The sequence below is a fragment of the Poecilia reticulata genome, chromosome 12, assembly GCF_904066995.2.
Source record: "Poecilia reticulata chromosome 12, P_reticulata-male-v2, whole genome shotgun sequence".
In the NCBI taxonomy this organism is placed as follows: Eukaryota; Metazoa; Chordata; class Actinopteri; order Cyprinodontiformes; family Poeciliidae; genus Poecilia; species Poecilia reticulata.
In genome coordinates, this window is record NC_088841.1 from 17,853,104 (window position 1) to 17,870,366 (window position 17,263).

The following is a 17,263-nucleotide window of genomic DNA, read 5'->3' on the forward strand; positions in this document are numbered from 1 at the left end:
TTGTGTGAGCAACTGTTCTGTTTTATAATTTAGTGTTGCTTTCATGGTTATGACAGTGGTGTAATTCTTTAAGCTTTCCCATCATTTATTCTAGTCAGGTTGAGTAAGAGTCAGATCAGCTTAAGAGTTGAAAAATAGATGCTGGTTTATCTTGGGTGTGGTTTGCCTTTGATTACTGATTGTTGTTGTCTTATTTTATCTGCAGCTTCCGCTCTCTTTCCTGGTACCTCTTTGATGTCAGCATAACTTCTTCTTGAAGAAATTTATATGTTTTTATTTAGCATATTGTAATTTGAACTCATTTGGGACAGAAATCAAAATGAGTGAAACTGCTACAATAGTTAGCATAGCTATAGCACGATTAGAGCTTTCGCTCTTCTGCAATAATGGTTTTATTGTTAGTTCCCAATAACCAACTAATATCTTCTTTGACTTACCCATTTTATGCATAATACATATATAATGCTACTAAATTAATTAAAAATGATCTTTTTCATTTCTCTCACATTTAGAAATAATTATGGTGATCCTGACTAACCTAGAACTTTTTTCATCCAATTCAATGTCAGACACTAGGAAAAAAGAAAGAGTTAATGTTTTATACAGTACGTGAACATACAAATATTCACATACTGGACCAAGAGAAAATGATTTACATTGACAGACTGCAAAGTTTTACGCTGCTTGAAAGTAAAATTGTGCATTGAAGTTTAAATCTAAGGAAATGAATTCAGCCATGCAGAGTTGATTTATTAATCTAATACTTGCTGACATATTACATATTAAACATATTGACTATTCAACATCAAAGGTTTAATATTAAATATTATTAAATATATGACGAATCACATGCATGAACATACAGTTGCTGCAGGGTGTTGGCCATAGCAGCTTCTGCTGCTTGCATGAGTAAGCAACCCAAGGACGTAACCTGCACTATTATTGCTTAAGATTTTAATGTATTTGCTTGTGAAAGGCATTGAAAGTTGTAGCTCAGCAAGTATGGGAAACTGAATTATCACAGACACTCATCTTTTTTTTCTTGGTTCTATATTTAACAGGAGAAGCTGCGATGTGGTCAGATCACAAGTTTCTCACGTTATCTCTGTCAAACGACTCTGGCAGTTCAGTTCTGTTTCTACCGGTAGACACAAAGAATACACAAAGTGGCATCATGGGTAACACATCCAAACTTTTATAATTGAGCCAAGATATTTTTGCGAATGAAAATGAAAGAAAAATAGCAACGAGTAATTTACAAATTTAAAAATACTTGTGAAAGTTTTGGATTTTCCATCAAATAGACTTTTTCACTCTAATTTTATTATAAAGTAATCCTCTTTATATAGGACTATTGTTTCAAATGCTGACACAAAGGATCATCATTCATGCATGAAAAGGTTAAAAATCCCCACTTACATGATTACGCTTACTATTGTTTGCATCTGCACAGGTGCAGTCTTTCATATTCAGGGCATCCAAATTTGGTAGTATTTCCTCTTTATTAGCTGGTTTCCGTCACATCAAAGTCTATGATGTTTATGATCAAGTCTTGCATAGCAGCTCCTTTAGTGAGTTCACTGAAGAATCAGAAAAGAGAAACTTATTTTTCACTTGGTTGTTCGAAGTGCTTTTCAGGTCTACACCACACACTTTCTTCACCTTTTTGTATAAAATCTTGTCAATATTCCTGAATTTATGTTTTCGTTTTCTCCACATGAGACAGACTGAAGTGAGACTAACTTAGACATACCTTAGTTGGGTTTTGGCAAGTATCAGCAATTTGACTGCTTGGTTCCCAAGGAGGAAAGTTTTCTCGTTGAGTTAACATCAATATAGTGTATGGCTAAACTGTTGATAATGTTTTGGATTAACTTATTAATAATTGGATAGGAAAAGGTGCTTAACAGGATATTATTACTATTTTTTTGTTATTTTTATAGATTTTGAACCAAGCAAAGCTAAAACTATGACAGTTCTCGGTCAAATATATTTACAGATAAAGGTTATTTTTTATCTTTAATGCTAAATGTAGACACAGCAATACAGTTACTTTTGACTTAATTGCTGTTTTTCCAGCAAATGGCATTTTTTGAGTCATTTTTGAGTTATTGATAATTAACAAAATTAGTTGATGATTATTTTAAAGATCAATTCATCTGAATTAGATTAATCATTTCAGCACTGATAATGCAAAGTTCAAAGATTTTAAATATATGCTATTGCAGTTTTTACTCGTAAACTTTAATTTACCATCTTGAGATAAGTGCAAACTTGAAAGCAACATATGTTGTAAACACAGCGAAGGCAGCCACACTGCCTCACGGTTAGGCGTTATGAGCTTTCTCCCAGGCCTCTAGATCTGAATAAACTTTGTGCTGAGGTAAACTGTTGTACTGTAAACATATCTTGCACAGCCTTTCTCTCCAGTCTGCATACACTTTCACCTTCCAGTGTTTTTTCCAGTTAAAATATTCCTCATATCGCTTCTTGTCCTTTGCAAGTCTTTGAAGATACTTCCCCAGTTCCTGTACTGATGAAAACTCATCAACATGGATAAAAGAATGTTCTGGAGCCACAGCTTTGTAGTCACTTATTGGGGGTCCTAGCACCACGGGTATTGCCCCTCCTTTGTAAGCATTCAGCCACAGCTTCTCAGTCACATAATCTTTTGCCAGAGAGTTCTCAAAAGCCAAATAAAAGTAGCAGCGAGAGATTGTTGGTAAGAGGTCTTCAGAGGAGAGCGGCATTTCACTCCAACGTCCATAAACCTTCACAGGAACCGTGGCACTGAGCTCTTTGTAAACTTGGGTTCTTCTGTGGTGGTTCCTGTAGTTGCTGACCACCCAGCAGACCAAAGAGGTCTTATTTATATGGCTGTCCTCCACCAGGTTACTTTCAGTCTTCAAAGGCAGCAGCTCGCCATAAGGTATGGTCACATCAGCGTCTCTCCTGTAGGAAATGGTCATGTTGAAGATATTTCCAAACTTCTGTAAGTTTCCGTTGTGAGCAGGAGACTCCAGTGACATCCAGGCCCATCTCTGGCCTTGTGGACGTGGGAGTTCGATTGGAAGCTGCTGGCTTCCCTGTACCAGTTCTCTGTTGTGGAACACCACAACATGAGCTGAGGGGAACAAGGAGCGCTGATCCACCAGTGCACAGTTTGGTATTTTGTACAGATCCCAGCACACATTTCCCTTTAGACTGTACGAGCGTCCGAATGGCCACTTCCACAGCAGGATGGTCACGTTTGCAGTGCTTTTCCAGTAATTGTAGGTGTTTGCTTCGCGCCATCTATTGTGAAAACACAGCAATAAACCACTCAAAATGCAGAAGACAAATCCTTTCTTCATGGAACACCATTTCATCTTTTTAGTGTAAGGATCCCCCTGTTAATAAAAAATAAATGAAACTGGTTATCATAGGTTTAACAGTGTTCTGATTTACCTGAGATTTGCTCTTGCAAATTGGAATATTGTTAATTTCCACATATTTCTTTTAATCTCATGTTCTTTTGATGAAAAGATACTGTAAATATAATTCAATAAGAGTTGGACTGGAAACGTGTGTGTGCCGTGTGCCCCCCGCACTTCCTCTTCTATTTCAATACTGAAGACAGGCACCATCCTCCTTGCAACTCTGAAATGGAGTAAGCTAGAGGCCTAAGTAAGTTTATGTCTACTTAAACATAAGTAGACATAAAATTTTCAATTTTAAGTGTATTAAAATTGAAAATTAACTAGCAAAGAATCTTGCTCTCAATCTGACAGAACAACTTTAGGATGAATTAAAGATTATAAGACAGACCATATTGACATTTTTAGTTTCAAAATGTCTAGTCAGGTTGTGAAAACCAGCAATGTGCAAAGCCAAGCATCGAAGGTGTCATTGATTCTGACAGCCCAACTCCTTCATTATGGCTTCCTGCCTCTGTTTTATGTGCGCTGGTCGTGTTGGTACAACAGGATGCTGAATCATTAGAATCTATTGCTGGACTTGGCTGCAAGTTCACAGCTCCACCTAGAACCTACTTAGTAGTATATGTGTTGGATCTAAATGCAGGTTATATCTCTATGTTTCAGAAAGATGTAATCTAAACTAAAAGTCTTTGCTGTTGGAGAAATGAGTGCATGTCAAGGTGCTTACATTTCAGAGCTGCAGTAAATCTTACTGTACATCAGTAAACAGTACATGTTTTACAGTCATCTGAAGTCATCTCAGTGGTTTCCAGGCAACCAACAATTGCCTCTAAGAATAAGTTAAAGTACCTCTCTTATGGAAGTTGGTCCACATGGGAGGGCGAGCTCACAAAGGTGTAGTGTTTTTATTCTTACAGCAAAAATGTGCTTAATTTTTCCTTCATTTTTTTAACAAACAAAATTTTCCTTTGTTTGTTAAAAGTTTTTTCTGGACAGAAAATTACTGTTGCATGCTCGTCCTTCAAGCAAATTTAGACTGTTGTTGGATAATTTTACCTAAACACCTAAGCCAAAATTCTGACTTATTTTCTTAGGATTAGACAAGACACTAAAAGAAGCATTGATATCTTCACAGGCGGCCATCTCTACCTAGACAACAACTGGACTTAAGTGAATTTCTGCCACGAGATTAAATAAATGTTTTGATTGCAACCTCAAATATGTTTATTTTAAACCCAACATTAGTGTTTTTGTAATCCATGTATTTTGTCAGATAATCCAACAATCCAACAAACCAATGACAAACTATGTACATCATTCAATTCTGCCCCATCCCCCATCCTGAATGTAATAATGTAATTTTAAGCAAAATCATAAAATGTCACCGAAGATTGCTGCTGCCCTAGCCCCCATCCTGAATGTAATAATGTAATTTTAAGCAAAAGCATAAAATGTCACCGAAAATTGCTGCTGCCCCAGCCCCCATCTTGAATGTAATAATGTAATTTTAAGCAAAAGCATAAAATGTCACCGAAGATTGCTGCTGTATTTCCTTTTTTTCCCGCAAAAGATGCAGCGTGTTCTTTCCTTAGCATGAATTGTAAAATTGATTCAGAACAGGATGTGGTAAAAGATTTACTTTCTCCAGCCTAAAAGCTCATAATCTAACATTTCACATGTACATTTTATAAACACGTCACAAACAACATTAGTTCCACGCGTAAACTTGTGCGACTATTTTTCTTTGTTTTCAAAGAAAAATAGAAAGAAGAAAAAAAGACAAAAATGAGGAAACAAACTTCATCAGACGTCCTGCACTGACCAAAATCACACACGCACAAGAGAGAACTTCACAAGCTTCAACCACTAACCTGATAAGAAGCAGACCGGTGTAGTCGGCAGTCGACACCAAACCCAGTTCTTGGTTGCTGTTGGTTGTGAAACACCACAAAGCTTCAGCAGCATAAATACCACCACCCTTTTAAGGAAGCGGAGGAGCAGTGATCTCTTCTTTCCATCACTTGTGCCTCCCCAATACATCTACTTCTTTATCAGTCTTTTCTTTGTAACGTCAGCAATTTCTGTTCAGATGTTTTCTCCTCATTATTGTCGACAATAGCCGTCTTCCTTGTGAAGTTTTCAGCATGTCTGAAGTAATGTAGAAAGAGGAAGTGTAAAATGTGATCTGCAGAAGAGAGCACATTTACACATGGGGTACTTGAGTGAGTCATCCTTAAAAAAAATACTAATATGGTACACCATGTTTTAAAACTGTGTATAATAGTACATCATACTATATGATTTAAATCATTACACCATCTAATCTATTAGTAATCAAGTGGGAAAAAAGTATGAAAAAATTTGTCAGGATTTACTGAATGTTTTCTCAGTAAATTCTATCAAGACATTTCTTTCCCTTTATCAGTTGTCTTTGGCATTGTAGTTTGTGAACCCCTTGTCTACTGCAGTCTCATTTTTCTCAAGTGATCTTTGAAGTTGTTTGGAAATTAAAAATATTAACTGGTGCAGTTCAAGAGAGATCTCTGTCGATTTCTATCAAAAATAAGCTGTCAGAAGCTCAGCAGGTGGCGGCCTTCATTGTCTTACACTTATCTTTATGAGGAATTTCACAAGGTGACAACACGGCCACATGAGCAGAAACAGGAAAGTGAATATGGATACCTTGCATATACATATTGTGCTGCTCCTAAGTTCAAATAGACTTATTGTGGACATGAATGTCATTGATAGAGCTATATTCATATTGATACATCCATCATCTGTTCCCGCTTATTTTTGTAGAAACGTAAGGATGGAGTTTGGATGCGGATCAAGAAGGTTCACAAAAATCTTAGAACACCGACTAAGCCACTAACATGAAGCCTGACCTTACTTGCCTTGATTAAGGCCAGTGTTTCTAATTCAGCATTTAAAAAAAACTGAACCAAAATAGCTGCCATTGGGATTTGGTTTAATGCCGTTTAAATCAGTTCAAAATTATTTTATTAATCCCATCAACCACAAATTCATATCAACCTCAGATCCATGTCCACGAGAATTATTAGAACAGGTGAAGTACTTGACAAGCTGAATCTGACTGAATAATGCAATACTATTTGTAAAACCCAAAAATGAACTTTGGTAAAAATATATTTAGAGGGTTTTATTTATTCTGTGGAACAGATTAGCCGGAAATAGGTGTGTGTGAGAAAAGGAGCAAGAGTTAAATTTACTCTCGTATGCAAGGAAACAGGCACTGCCAACTGAAACAGGATGTAAAGTAACCACACACTTGAACAAGGAAGCACAACATAAAGAGCCTAAACAACTGAATAAGGGTAAGTAACAAAAATACCAACATGAACATAAGTTGAACTAAAAAATTTGTCATACAAAAAGCAGCATGACGACTCTTAATAGCAATGTGCAGAATATGCAGACTGTCAGAGCTTTACGTTTCATTTAAGATATGTTAAATATCCCTCACCCATCAAAAGTTTCTGTCAAGTAATACCAAGATCTTCCCAATAAAATCAAAAACGTAAAAGGGTTATTCCGTTACTGTTTGGGGAAGTTAGAGCCGTGTGTATGAATTGTTTATGCTGCTGCAGATACACATCTGCTTCTAGCTTCAAAAACTGCACCATTATGATCATGTTGACAAGGTAACTCCATCTTTGTGTCTAATGATATTTGCCTCAGTGTAATTTATATAAATAACCATTGACTGAGAGGTTAGCAATGAGGGAAAATAATGGACCCAACAAGACTTTCTGTATTTGTGCAACCTACTCAATATTTGAAATACCTTCACATTTACCAGCCCAAAGACGATCATCTGAAACTTTGCCATGCTTTGGTAGTTGCCTTAACCTTAAACAGCCACTAGATGGAGACATGTTTCTCCAGAGCTTTCTGAATGAAAAAGTGAAATGACGTATTCTCAGTGGGAAGTCGTGCATCTTCTGGTGAAACCAAAGATTTTCAGGATGGTGTGTAATATAAATCCATCCATCCATCCATTTTCTTGCACCCTTTTTCCCTCAGTGGGGTCGGGAGGGGTGCTGGTGCCCATCTCCAGCCAACGTTTCGGGCGAGAGGCGGGGTACACCCTGGACAGGTCGCCAGTCTGTCGCAGGGCAACACAGAGACACACAACCATGCACACACACACTCACACCTAGGGGCAATTTGGAGAGGCCAATTAACCTGACAGTCATGTTTTTGGACTGTGGGAGGAAACCGGAGTACCCGGAGAAAACCCACCATGCACAGGGAGAACATGCAAACTCCATGCAGAAAGACCCCAGGCCGGGAATCGAACCCAGAACCTTCTTGCTGCAAGGCAACAGCTCTACCAACTGCGCCACTGTGCAGCCCCGTGTAATATAAAATTAAACCAAATTAACGTTTTTATTTGTGCCTTTTCTAACATCTCTATTTTTTAATTGTTACCACAAATGACTTACAGGGAAAATATGCATGGGCACTTTCAGAAATGTGCACACAGCATGGTAAGCTTTTTCTTCTTCTGTTTTTTTTTTATCTGTCTAACTCTGACCTGCATGCCTGTTCCTGCTAGACTTCCTGTGGTTTTTTTTATGTCACTCAATGCTGTTTTATGACCTATAGCCTACATTTCTCAGCATTTGTTACTTTTTACCTTTTTTTAATGACTTGTTATACTCTTCCTTGTCTAAGTTAAAGATGCAATATAGAACCTTTATATATATTTTTTTACATATTTATTGAAACTGTCAGTATGTTGTGACAGTGTGATATGAGACAGATAATCTGTGAAAAAATGGAACTCCACTGCCTTCTTCCAGCGCTTACTACCGAAACAGCCAGTCAGAGTCAGGAGGCGGGTTTTGCACTGTCAACCACTTTCCCTGTGGCGCTGCACCTGCCCCCGGTCCCTTTGCCCTCTGAGCCTGCTGTGAATACTCATGCTAGGTAGCATGGCTGCCGATGATGGCAGGTAAACTGTTTTCTTGTAATGGTAAGATGTTTCTCAACTATTAGCACATTGAACAATGAGCAAATAAAGTTGATTGACAGCGCTAAGACCCACCTCCAGGCTCTGGTTAGTTCTTTTGGGTCAGGAGAGGTTCTTTAGACAGCAGTAGTCCCTCAGGAAGGAGGTGGAAGAGATTCATCTTTTTATAGATTATCTGTCTCATAATATACTATTATGACATGCTGACAGTTTTAACAAAGATATAAAAAGCTTCTTTTTTAAAAAAATAAAAATTACATACTGCAGTTTTAAGTGTTTAAACCACATAACATTTACTGCCTGTTCCTGGAAATATTTTGAGTCATATGCTATAAACCTTTTATTTTCAAGAAACATTATAAATATTTCCGTGAATGCTACAAAAACTTAAATATGTACTCTGATGCTAGAGCACAAAAAACATTTTTTAACAACATTTGTAAAGAAACAACAAAAAGAACACTTGGGAATATAACATAAGTACGGACCCACTAAGGGTACATTAAAGGAAAAACTAAAGAAATACATTTCTTGTACATACCAGATACTGCCTCGTGCATACCAGATAGTATCTTGTGCACACAAGATAGTATATAGTGTGGACGAGATAGTATTTGGTGTGTACCAGATACTGTCTGTCCAGCGCTCACCAGAAAGTATCTGGTGTCACAAGAAAGTTTTTTTATTTTATTTTTACCTCCATTGTCCTTTGAGGGGTTCTGTACATAGCAGCATCTAGAAATATTCTTCCAGTAGTATATCCAAAAGTGACAAGTGACTTCACCTACACAGGATATTAGAAAAACATGTGTAGGTCACCTAAAAAGGTGAACTGTGAACAAGAAATTTTACAATACCAAGTGGAAAATCTCCTCCAACCCAATCTATGGCTGCTGAAAGTGAAATAATAGTTGCTTTAATAAAATATTAGTCAAACAGAATGCATACCAATGTAACCAGACATTTGCATCTTATGCATAATTTTCACCCATAACATGTTTCTGTACTTTACATTTGAATTGTACAGAATTCCAACATAATTGGAAAACTTTTTTAAATAGTTTATTAAGGACTGTTTTCAATACATCACAAAAATGACATTTTAAAGTGATATGAATACACATTTGAGGGCCACTTAAACCGTTCATTTTTTCGCATAAATTCTTATAACTTTTTAGTCGTCCACTCTTTTTAAGCCTTTCTGACTGATTTTGCACATTTTGTTTCAGTCTGGCAATAGGAGGACCTTTGGTTCCTTTAAAATGTGACTGAACCGAAAGAGTGAAACAGTTCATTGCCTGGGTTGCAGGGACCTTCTCTTTTAGTTACATATTGAGGATTGCACCATCTGTTGTTGCAAGAACCAAAGCCCTTCCTCTGATACTTTTGCAACCCCAGCAAACATGTAGATTTTTTTTCCTATAGCCTTGTCTTGTTCTTAGCTGGGTTTTTAGCTGATCTGATTTTATTACAGCAGTGATAACATTTTAAGGAAATACATTTCTTGGATGACTTCCTCCTCACTCTTCATTTTGTAGATTTTTTTTACACCCGTTTTATTTTAGTTAAACTCATACATAGGATATGGGAATCTTCATTAGCTGTTCTGATATGTCAACTACTCTCTTGTTGCATTAATTGCATATTATTATTAGATTGACATTAATGTTGCATAATTTCTCGTTTTATTTATTCCAGTATTATTTGGAATGAAAACGTGAATGACTTGCAAACTTATTTACACCCCTTGAACAAGAAATGTCTGAAGCTCTTATGGGATTTCTAACAACTTTCTAGTCAAGTCAAGTCAAAGTTTATTTATGTAGCACATTTACTACAACCCCAGCTGACCAAAGTGCTTCACAATAATTACAGCATCATAAATAGATATTTTTTTAATATATATATTATTTGTTATATAATAAGAAATAAAGTAATGTTTGCTAAAAAATATGATGACATAGAAAATAGAAAATATACATCTAATCTCTTTCAGTTGTTTGTTTTACAAATGTTTTCCTGTTGGTCAGAAAAAAAATTAAAACATTTCTAATGTAGATGATGAATTTGAATATTTTTGTATCTTAATGAAAAACGTCAATGTGTTAAGCTTTTAGTTGTGCATCCCATGAAAATAGCAAAAATGAAAGAAATGACCTAAAGTTATTTGAACCTGTTTCAGTCAAAGTATATTCAATGCATGAGACAAGGCAAGGATAGTTTTCTGTAAAGCCCATTTCAGCAACAAGGCAATTTTGACATGTTTCAAACTCAGCGATCATTTTTGTTTTTATTTATCTAGGGAAAGTCAGGGCAGATCCATTCAGTCTATGCATCTACTCATCCCTCCAATTGTCAAGGTGTGTGTGTTGGAGGACAGACAAAAATAAGACAGGAGCTGGGAGTGTGGATCATTGTTAGAATATTTTAATGGCATAAATAAACAGGGTGATGCGAGGAGAACAAAGGGAAGTGACGGGAGAAGATGAAAGGATCCGACAAGGAGTGACTAAGAATGAGAGGCTTAAATACCAGGGAGGCTGAATGCTGAACAAAAGACTTGGGCTGATGAGTTGTCTCACCGCAGGTGTGAGTGGAAGAAGCAGGAGGGAAACAAGGGCAGTCTCGGTATTGTGGTGAGGAAAACCAGACTGAATGACATCAAAACAGTTGGTCATTGTTATGTAACTATTTAATTGTTGAAATAATGCTTACTGAACAAATAGGCCCTTTGAGACCAACATGTTGTCAAAAACAGGTTGTGGTTGATTTGTCCCCTCAGAGATGTTTTGGGCTTTATCATTAAGAATGAAATGCAGGAAGTATTTCATTCAGGGACAACACCTTTCTGAAAGATCTGAAGCAAAAGCACACATTTTATTCTACAGAAACCTGCAGAGTTTGTTTCTTCAACGTGTAAATTCCTTAGCTCAAAGTCACTGATGAATGACACCTGCTCATGAACACACCCTTTTCACTAGCGACACCTGTGTGACTTAAAGTATACCTGCTGTGAACTTTCTGGTTTTGGATCGCACTAAATCAATCTTCTCAGCTTGCATCCTTGCTTTTCTTTGTGTCGTTTTACTTTTTTGTTTTTTCCACCTCCTGTCTCCAAGAAATGGTTCCTCAAGTAAATGTCTAAAACATGACAACACATTTTGAGCCAGCTTTAAAAGATAACCAAAGCTGAAAGATTGTATGTGGGCTAAAGACAGTATAAACAAATAAAAAGAAGAATGAAGAAAGAGCCACAAAAAACAGCAAAGAGATACAGAAAGAGAGAGAAAAAGAGAGATGGAGAGATGCAAAAACACAACTCCAGGTTTGCTGTTTTTGTCCAAAACATTAAAAAAGTGTTATTGTGAAGGAGTCATTCACAAAGCCTTGCAAAAGTGTCCATATGTTTTGTTTTTCCCCATTTTGCCACACTGTAACCACAAACTATGTTTTTTTTTTTTTTTTGCAACAGTGCTGATTGTCTATAAATCTTACATACTTTTTTAAACCTTTAAGTGGCCACAATTGTAAGGCATATACCTTTGTGAGCTGAGCTGTGGCTGTACCCTTGGAAAACTGGTCAGATTTTCTCTACTACTGACCAAACCCAAAAGAAACAAGAAACCTGTCGTTGAAAGAAAGTCTAGTCCCATTTGTTTTGCTCATATTAGACCAAAAAGTAACAATTAAGCCAAAATGGAAAACACTATGTGTGGCCAAAAACTGACAACACGCATCACCTTGAAACACAGTGGTGGCAGCGTCAAGCTTTGGGGGTGCCTCTCTTCAATAGGAGCAGGAAAGTTGGACGCAGTTGATGAGAAGAATAACAGTTTGTAGCTAAAGTGTACCATCTTTTTAAAAGTGATCAAAATTAAAAAATTTATGTATACTTCATCTTCCCTCGTCTTCACAACTATTCACATATTATTTTGGAGTATCACAGAAATATCTTTGGCTTTTTAAGTTGCTTGTAACTTAGCTAAATTTAAAAAAGCTCAGCGGGTTTGAATAGAAAATTAACTTTTTGGAAGCAACTTCAGTGTCCATGCCCATACTAGCCTCAAAATCTGTATAACCATTACATCTGGACCCCTCAAACTACCTAAATGAGCTCTAAATTTCAAGTTCATTAACATCCAGTAGTACCATGACACTCAGCAGATCTTTTAGGTCTTCTGATTGGCAATCATGTTGGGACTTAAGACACTAAAAAGAATCAGGAACCAATGTTTCAAGACTGTGCTAGCATAAGCACACTCTGATTTTTTCCAGAGTGTGTGCTGCAAGACAGCTTCAACAGATCCAGATATGCTGGTCTAACTGGTAAAGCCAGTGGGGGGCGTAGCCTGACTTAAAGTTTGAGGGGTGTGGCTAGAGAAGAACAAAAATAATAATAATAACAGCAACAGGTGCAGTGAACACTGGAAGGAGGAGGTGAAGAGGCATCACATAATACCGGTAAAGTGAGTTTAAAGTAATGTTTTTGTACCTTTTACAGGCTGTGTAGGAACAACTTGCCTGCACTCACCTTACTACCAGTTTTTCAAGAACCATGAAAGTACATGAGCGCGCATGTGTCAGCCGAAGGATTACTGGATCTTTACAATCAGTTTTGACTTATCTTTGCGTGAACAGAAACAAGCCATCGTGAGAAAGCAACAGGAATAGGTGGACGCTATCAGACAAAGAGAAAGAAAAATGGCTGAGACTCCAAAGATTGAGCTCTTTGTGAAGGTAAGATCAAGAAACTTATATTAACCTACTTTTTTACTAACATATAAGGTTGAAATACTATAGTTGAGTCTGTAGAATGTTGGCATAAAAGTTTTTTTTTTCCTTTAAGAAGTGGTAAACGTTTTGTCGGCTTAACAAGCCAGCAGGTCTTATGCCAAGTCAATCATTTTTAGTCATGAAAGTCGACTTTGTCATTGAAGCCAAGATCTCAGAGATGTTCTCTGTTATATTTTTACCCATTTCGAGGTGGTTAGTTAATTGATTGGATCCAGATATGTCACTGTATGCTACAGCAGAGATAACAAGTTTAATTCAAACAACCAACTGTGGGTATCAGAATGAAGGGTATCAGAAGCCCTAATTCTCCATTTCAAATTTGCATTAATTGCTGTTTCAATCTGTCAGAGGAGATCAGGTTGATGAGGATGCCTGAACTGGTATCTATAATTTATTCAGACACATTACAGAGCTGGCTTTGGTATCCATGTTGCATTGTGCTAAAAAATATCAGTCATCCTGTCATTTTAGAGTACACCCTTCACATATCCATGAGATCTGGTTATGGTTTTCCTGTCTCTATGCAGGCCAGCGATGATGCTGAAAGTGTTGGAAACTGCCCTTTCTGTCAGAGGCTCTTCATGATCCTTTGGCTGAAGGGGATCAATTTCACCCTGACCACTGTTGACATGAGGAGGTAAGATCAGATGAGCTTATTCTTTGCTTGGGGTGTGCTGGAGTCGCCACCTGATTGACATCACACAAAATTATTTCCCAGGGAATGTCATTGAAAACACTGGTAATATATAATCTGTCTTTGTGGTGCATTTTAGGAAAATATTTCTCTTTTTAAAGATTTGTCATGGCACTAGTGGCCATTACTTGAGGTATTTAGATAGGAAATAGGCAGAGAGAAGTGGAGAAGACATGAAGGAAAGGTCCCATGGTTCAGAATCGAACCCCAGATGGCTGCGTTGAGGTCTAATAGCCTATGTATAAGGGGAGCCCATCCTACCTCCACACCATGCAACGCCCCAGAGAAATATTTCTGACTGCAGGGATAAGAGAAAGCTGTGTCTTAAAACCCAGTAAACTACAAATATTTTCAGGAAATCAAAAGCCTAACATTGATTTGATATTGTTAATACAGGGGAAAATATATTGTAAAATAGCCAGAGACTAAATATTAATCCGCTAATCCTCTTTAGGTGTAAGATAGCAAAAGCAAGAACCAAAGCTAGCTGCTACAAAGGACAGATAAGTCGCAAAAATAGACCGTTCTCACAAGCTTTTTCTTAAAAAACATGTATATCAGACATCTGTGGATTAAACTTTGCAATCTTGGAACAATTTAGGCCAAAGTTGTAAAGCTATAGTCCTCAAGGCCATGATCCCAAAGTTTTTAGGTGTGTCTCTGCCTAAACACACCTTGATCTAATCATTAGGTCATTAGATAGATTCTGTAGAACCTGACTGTTTGATCAGGAGGCAATTTAGCCATTTTATTAAGGCACATTGGAGCAGGTTGTGGGTCCTGGCCCTCACATGACTTCAGTCTGACACTTCTGATGAAGGCAGACACTTTGCACAATTGCCCAACTATGCAAAAATAAAGCTGTGTTAAGCTGAGTTAGACAATAGATTATCTTTGCCATGTTGAAATTCTGACTTCTTGACTTGAATGCTATTATCTGATGTCAAACACAGCTCAGAGTTCTGGTACCTAACATCAGTTATTGATGCTGCCATCATTGGACTTTTCTGTTTTTATGCAATGAAATGCAAGTTTTGCTCAGGGAATTTTCTTAAGTAAATTTAGGTATATTTCAGTTTCTAGCTGGACTGCTAATTCCTCTCTGGTTGTTGTCCTGCTGCAGGGCACCTGATGTGCTGAAAGATTTGGCTCCTGGATCTCAGCCTCCTTTCCTCATCTACAATGATGAAGTCAAAACAGACACTAACAAGATTGAGGAGTTCCTGGAGGAGAAACTTGCCCCACCGAAGTAAGTAAAGCGATCTATAGTAGATAATTTTTTTATGACAACATTAAGTAACTATCAAAATTTGTAACCATACTTTGTAAAAATCATAGCTACCCAAAACTCGGCTGTCGCTACAAAGAGTCCAACACCTCTGGACAGGATATCTTCAGAAAATTTTCAGCATACATTAAAAATCCCAATCCTGGGCTAAATAGCAGTAAGAAAAATTCCCAGGTGTTCTAACTTACATTCTGAAAAAAATGGCCTCCTGGTTACAAAGCTTTCAGAACACTTTGCAAAGGTTTGTTTCTTGTCTTCCAGTGCTTGAGAAACAGTTTCTGTCAACTCTGGTTAAGCTGAGCATGTACCTTGACACTCCACTCACTCACGAACTGGATCAGAACCCAAATATCGCAGAGTCTACACGCCTCTACCTCGATGGTGACTCCTTCACCTTGGCAGACTGCAACTTGCTTCCCAAACTCAACATAATAAAGGTAAAAGAAACTCACAAGAGAATTGCCTTCAAAAAATAATAATAAAAAATCACCACAGCAAATCTTTTCTCATGGTTCTCCCATTAGGTGGTGTGTAAGGAGTACCGTAACTTTGACATCCCCAGGGAGCTGAAAGGACTGACACGTTACCTGGATAACGCCTACAAACAAGAACAGTTTCGCTACACCTGCCCAAATGACTCAGAGATCCTCATTGCTTACAAATCTGTGGCCAAGTACCTGACCAAATAGACCAAGAGGGAATGACAAACTATCAGGGTTGTTTTGTTTTTAGTATTTATCTGCTTTAATTGAAACTCTCATTTATCCTTTGTTTTGACAAGTTTAATTGTATGTAACTACATTGCTAAGTTGTACTTGTGCTTGAATAGGACCTCTCTTCCAACTGGTACCAAAATGATTCTGTAAGGTGGCCTCCACTGTGAGTAAAGAAGAAGCAAAACTGTTTCAGAAAAAAACAGAAATGCATTTGCTCATAAAAAGAGATATTTGCAACATAAGGTTTACATTTGCATAACAGGTTACTGCAAATATCAAAGATTTTGTACACACTAAAAGTGCTGTGCTATTTGGTCTTCTTCAGTCTTTATAAGGTGCAGGTCTGCTTCATGCATCTTGCCAAAGCCGGATGGTTTATAGGTATATTGTTGCTGTGTTTCATAAATCAGTATTTTGCATTCAGTTAAATAGTCACAAATAAAAAAAGGAATGAGTCAGTTCTGTATTTCAGTAAAGTCTCTAAGCTATGTTTACTTATGACATAATCTGTAATTGAATGAAGTGTGGTAACATAAAAAATATTTTATTTTGTTCAATATTAAAAGCTGCATTATATAAAGAAATCATGGAGTTGATGGATTCATTTGTTGAATTTTGTGTGACCCCCCAAACCCCCACCCTCCAAAAAATAAAAATAAAAATCTAAGAATACTATTTTGGAATACATTAAGTTAATTTTTGATCTTCAAACTCACAAAAAATGATGCAAATGTGTGCATGTCTAATGTTGGCATTACCATTTCAGTATTTCATAGCATTCAAGCTTAATTTAATTATTACATGATATATTGGAACATAACTTTACCATAAATGATTATGTCATGCAATTGATAGCAAGATGATGTTTCTAAAATCCAATGGAGAATCTGTACCAAGACTTGAATTGTTGTTCACAGTCATTTATTGTGCTTTATTATTTAACTGAGCCTGTGGCTTGCATATCAGACCTTTCAGATGTTTTAAATATTATTTTTCCATTTTAAATTTTTGCACCATTTTGTGTTGGAATGTCATATTAAATCTAAACAATAAAAGTAATTAAAAAAAAACATTAAAGTTCATGGTTGTAATCTAAGAAAATTGGAAGAATTTCAAGGAATATACATATCTTTGCAAAGTATTAGACATACATTTCTTAATAAAACAAAATATGGATTGTTCATTTTGATTCATTTATAAGTTTGTTGGTTGCAACGGAGTAAAACTGCAATGCTGTAGTAAAAGACGGGTTAAATTTTCTCAACATCCTAAAAGTCAGTAGTAGAAGTGTTCAGGCAAGAGCCAGAGTATTTAACTCTGGTTAAGATAAAAGTGAAAATATAAGCAGACTTC

General features: G+C 36.8%; 1 protein-coding gene and 1 pseudogene across 4 annotated transcripts; one reads left to right on the forward strand and one right to left on the reverse strand.

Moving 5' to 3' along the window:
* Positions 1 to 681: 681 nt before the first annotated feature.
* LOC103474114 (alpha-(1,3)-fucosyltransferase 7 pseudogene) lies at positions 682 to 5,567 on the reverse strand (annotated as a pseudogene). Its single transcript, XR_014090344.1, has 2 exons — positions 5,291 to 5,567; positions 682 to 3,389 (listed from the first exon to the last, which is right to left on the reverse strand). The product of XR_014090344.1 is annotated as an alpha-(1,3)-fucosyltransferase 7 pseudogene (transcript).
* A 7,239-nt stretch (positions 5,568 to 12,806) lies between these two features.
* Positions 12,807 to 16,494, forward strand: clic3 (chloride intracellular channel 3). 3 transcript variants are annotated; one of them, XM_008423971.2, is made up of 7 exons: positions 12,807 to 12,879; positions 13,057 to 13,155; positions 13,740 to 13,849; positions 15,030 to 15,155; positions 15,245 to 15,351; positions 15,456 to 15,631; positions 15,719 to 16,494. In XM_008423971.2, the coding sequence occupies exons 2-7, from the start codon at positions 13,120 to 13,122 to the stop codon at positions 15,881 to 15,883; spliced, it is 720 nt and encodes a 239-aa protein (XP_008422193.1). In that variant the 5' UTR covers positions 12,807 to 12,879; positions 13,057 to 13,119; the 3' UTR covers positions 15,884 to 16,494. The 3 variants fall into 3 exon arrangements, with proteins under 3 accessions (XP_008422193.1, XP_008422194.1, XP_008422192.1); XM_008423972.2 differs by having other exon boundaries at positions 12,826 to 12,884; XM_008423970.3 differs by lacking the exon at positions 12,807 to 12,879 and having other exon boundaries at positions 12,894 to 13,155.
* The last annotated feature ends 769 nt before the right edge of the window (positions 16,495 to 17,263 follow it).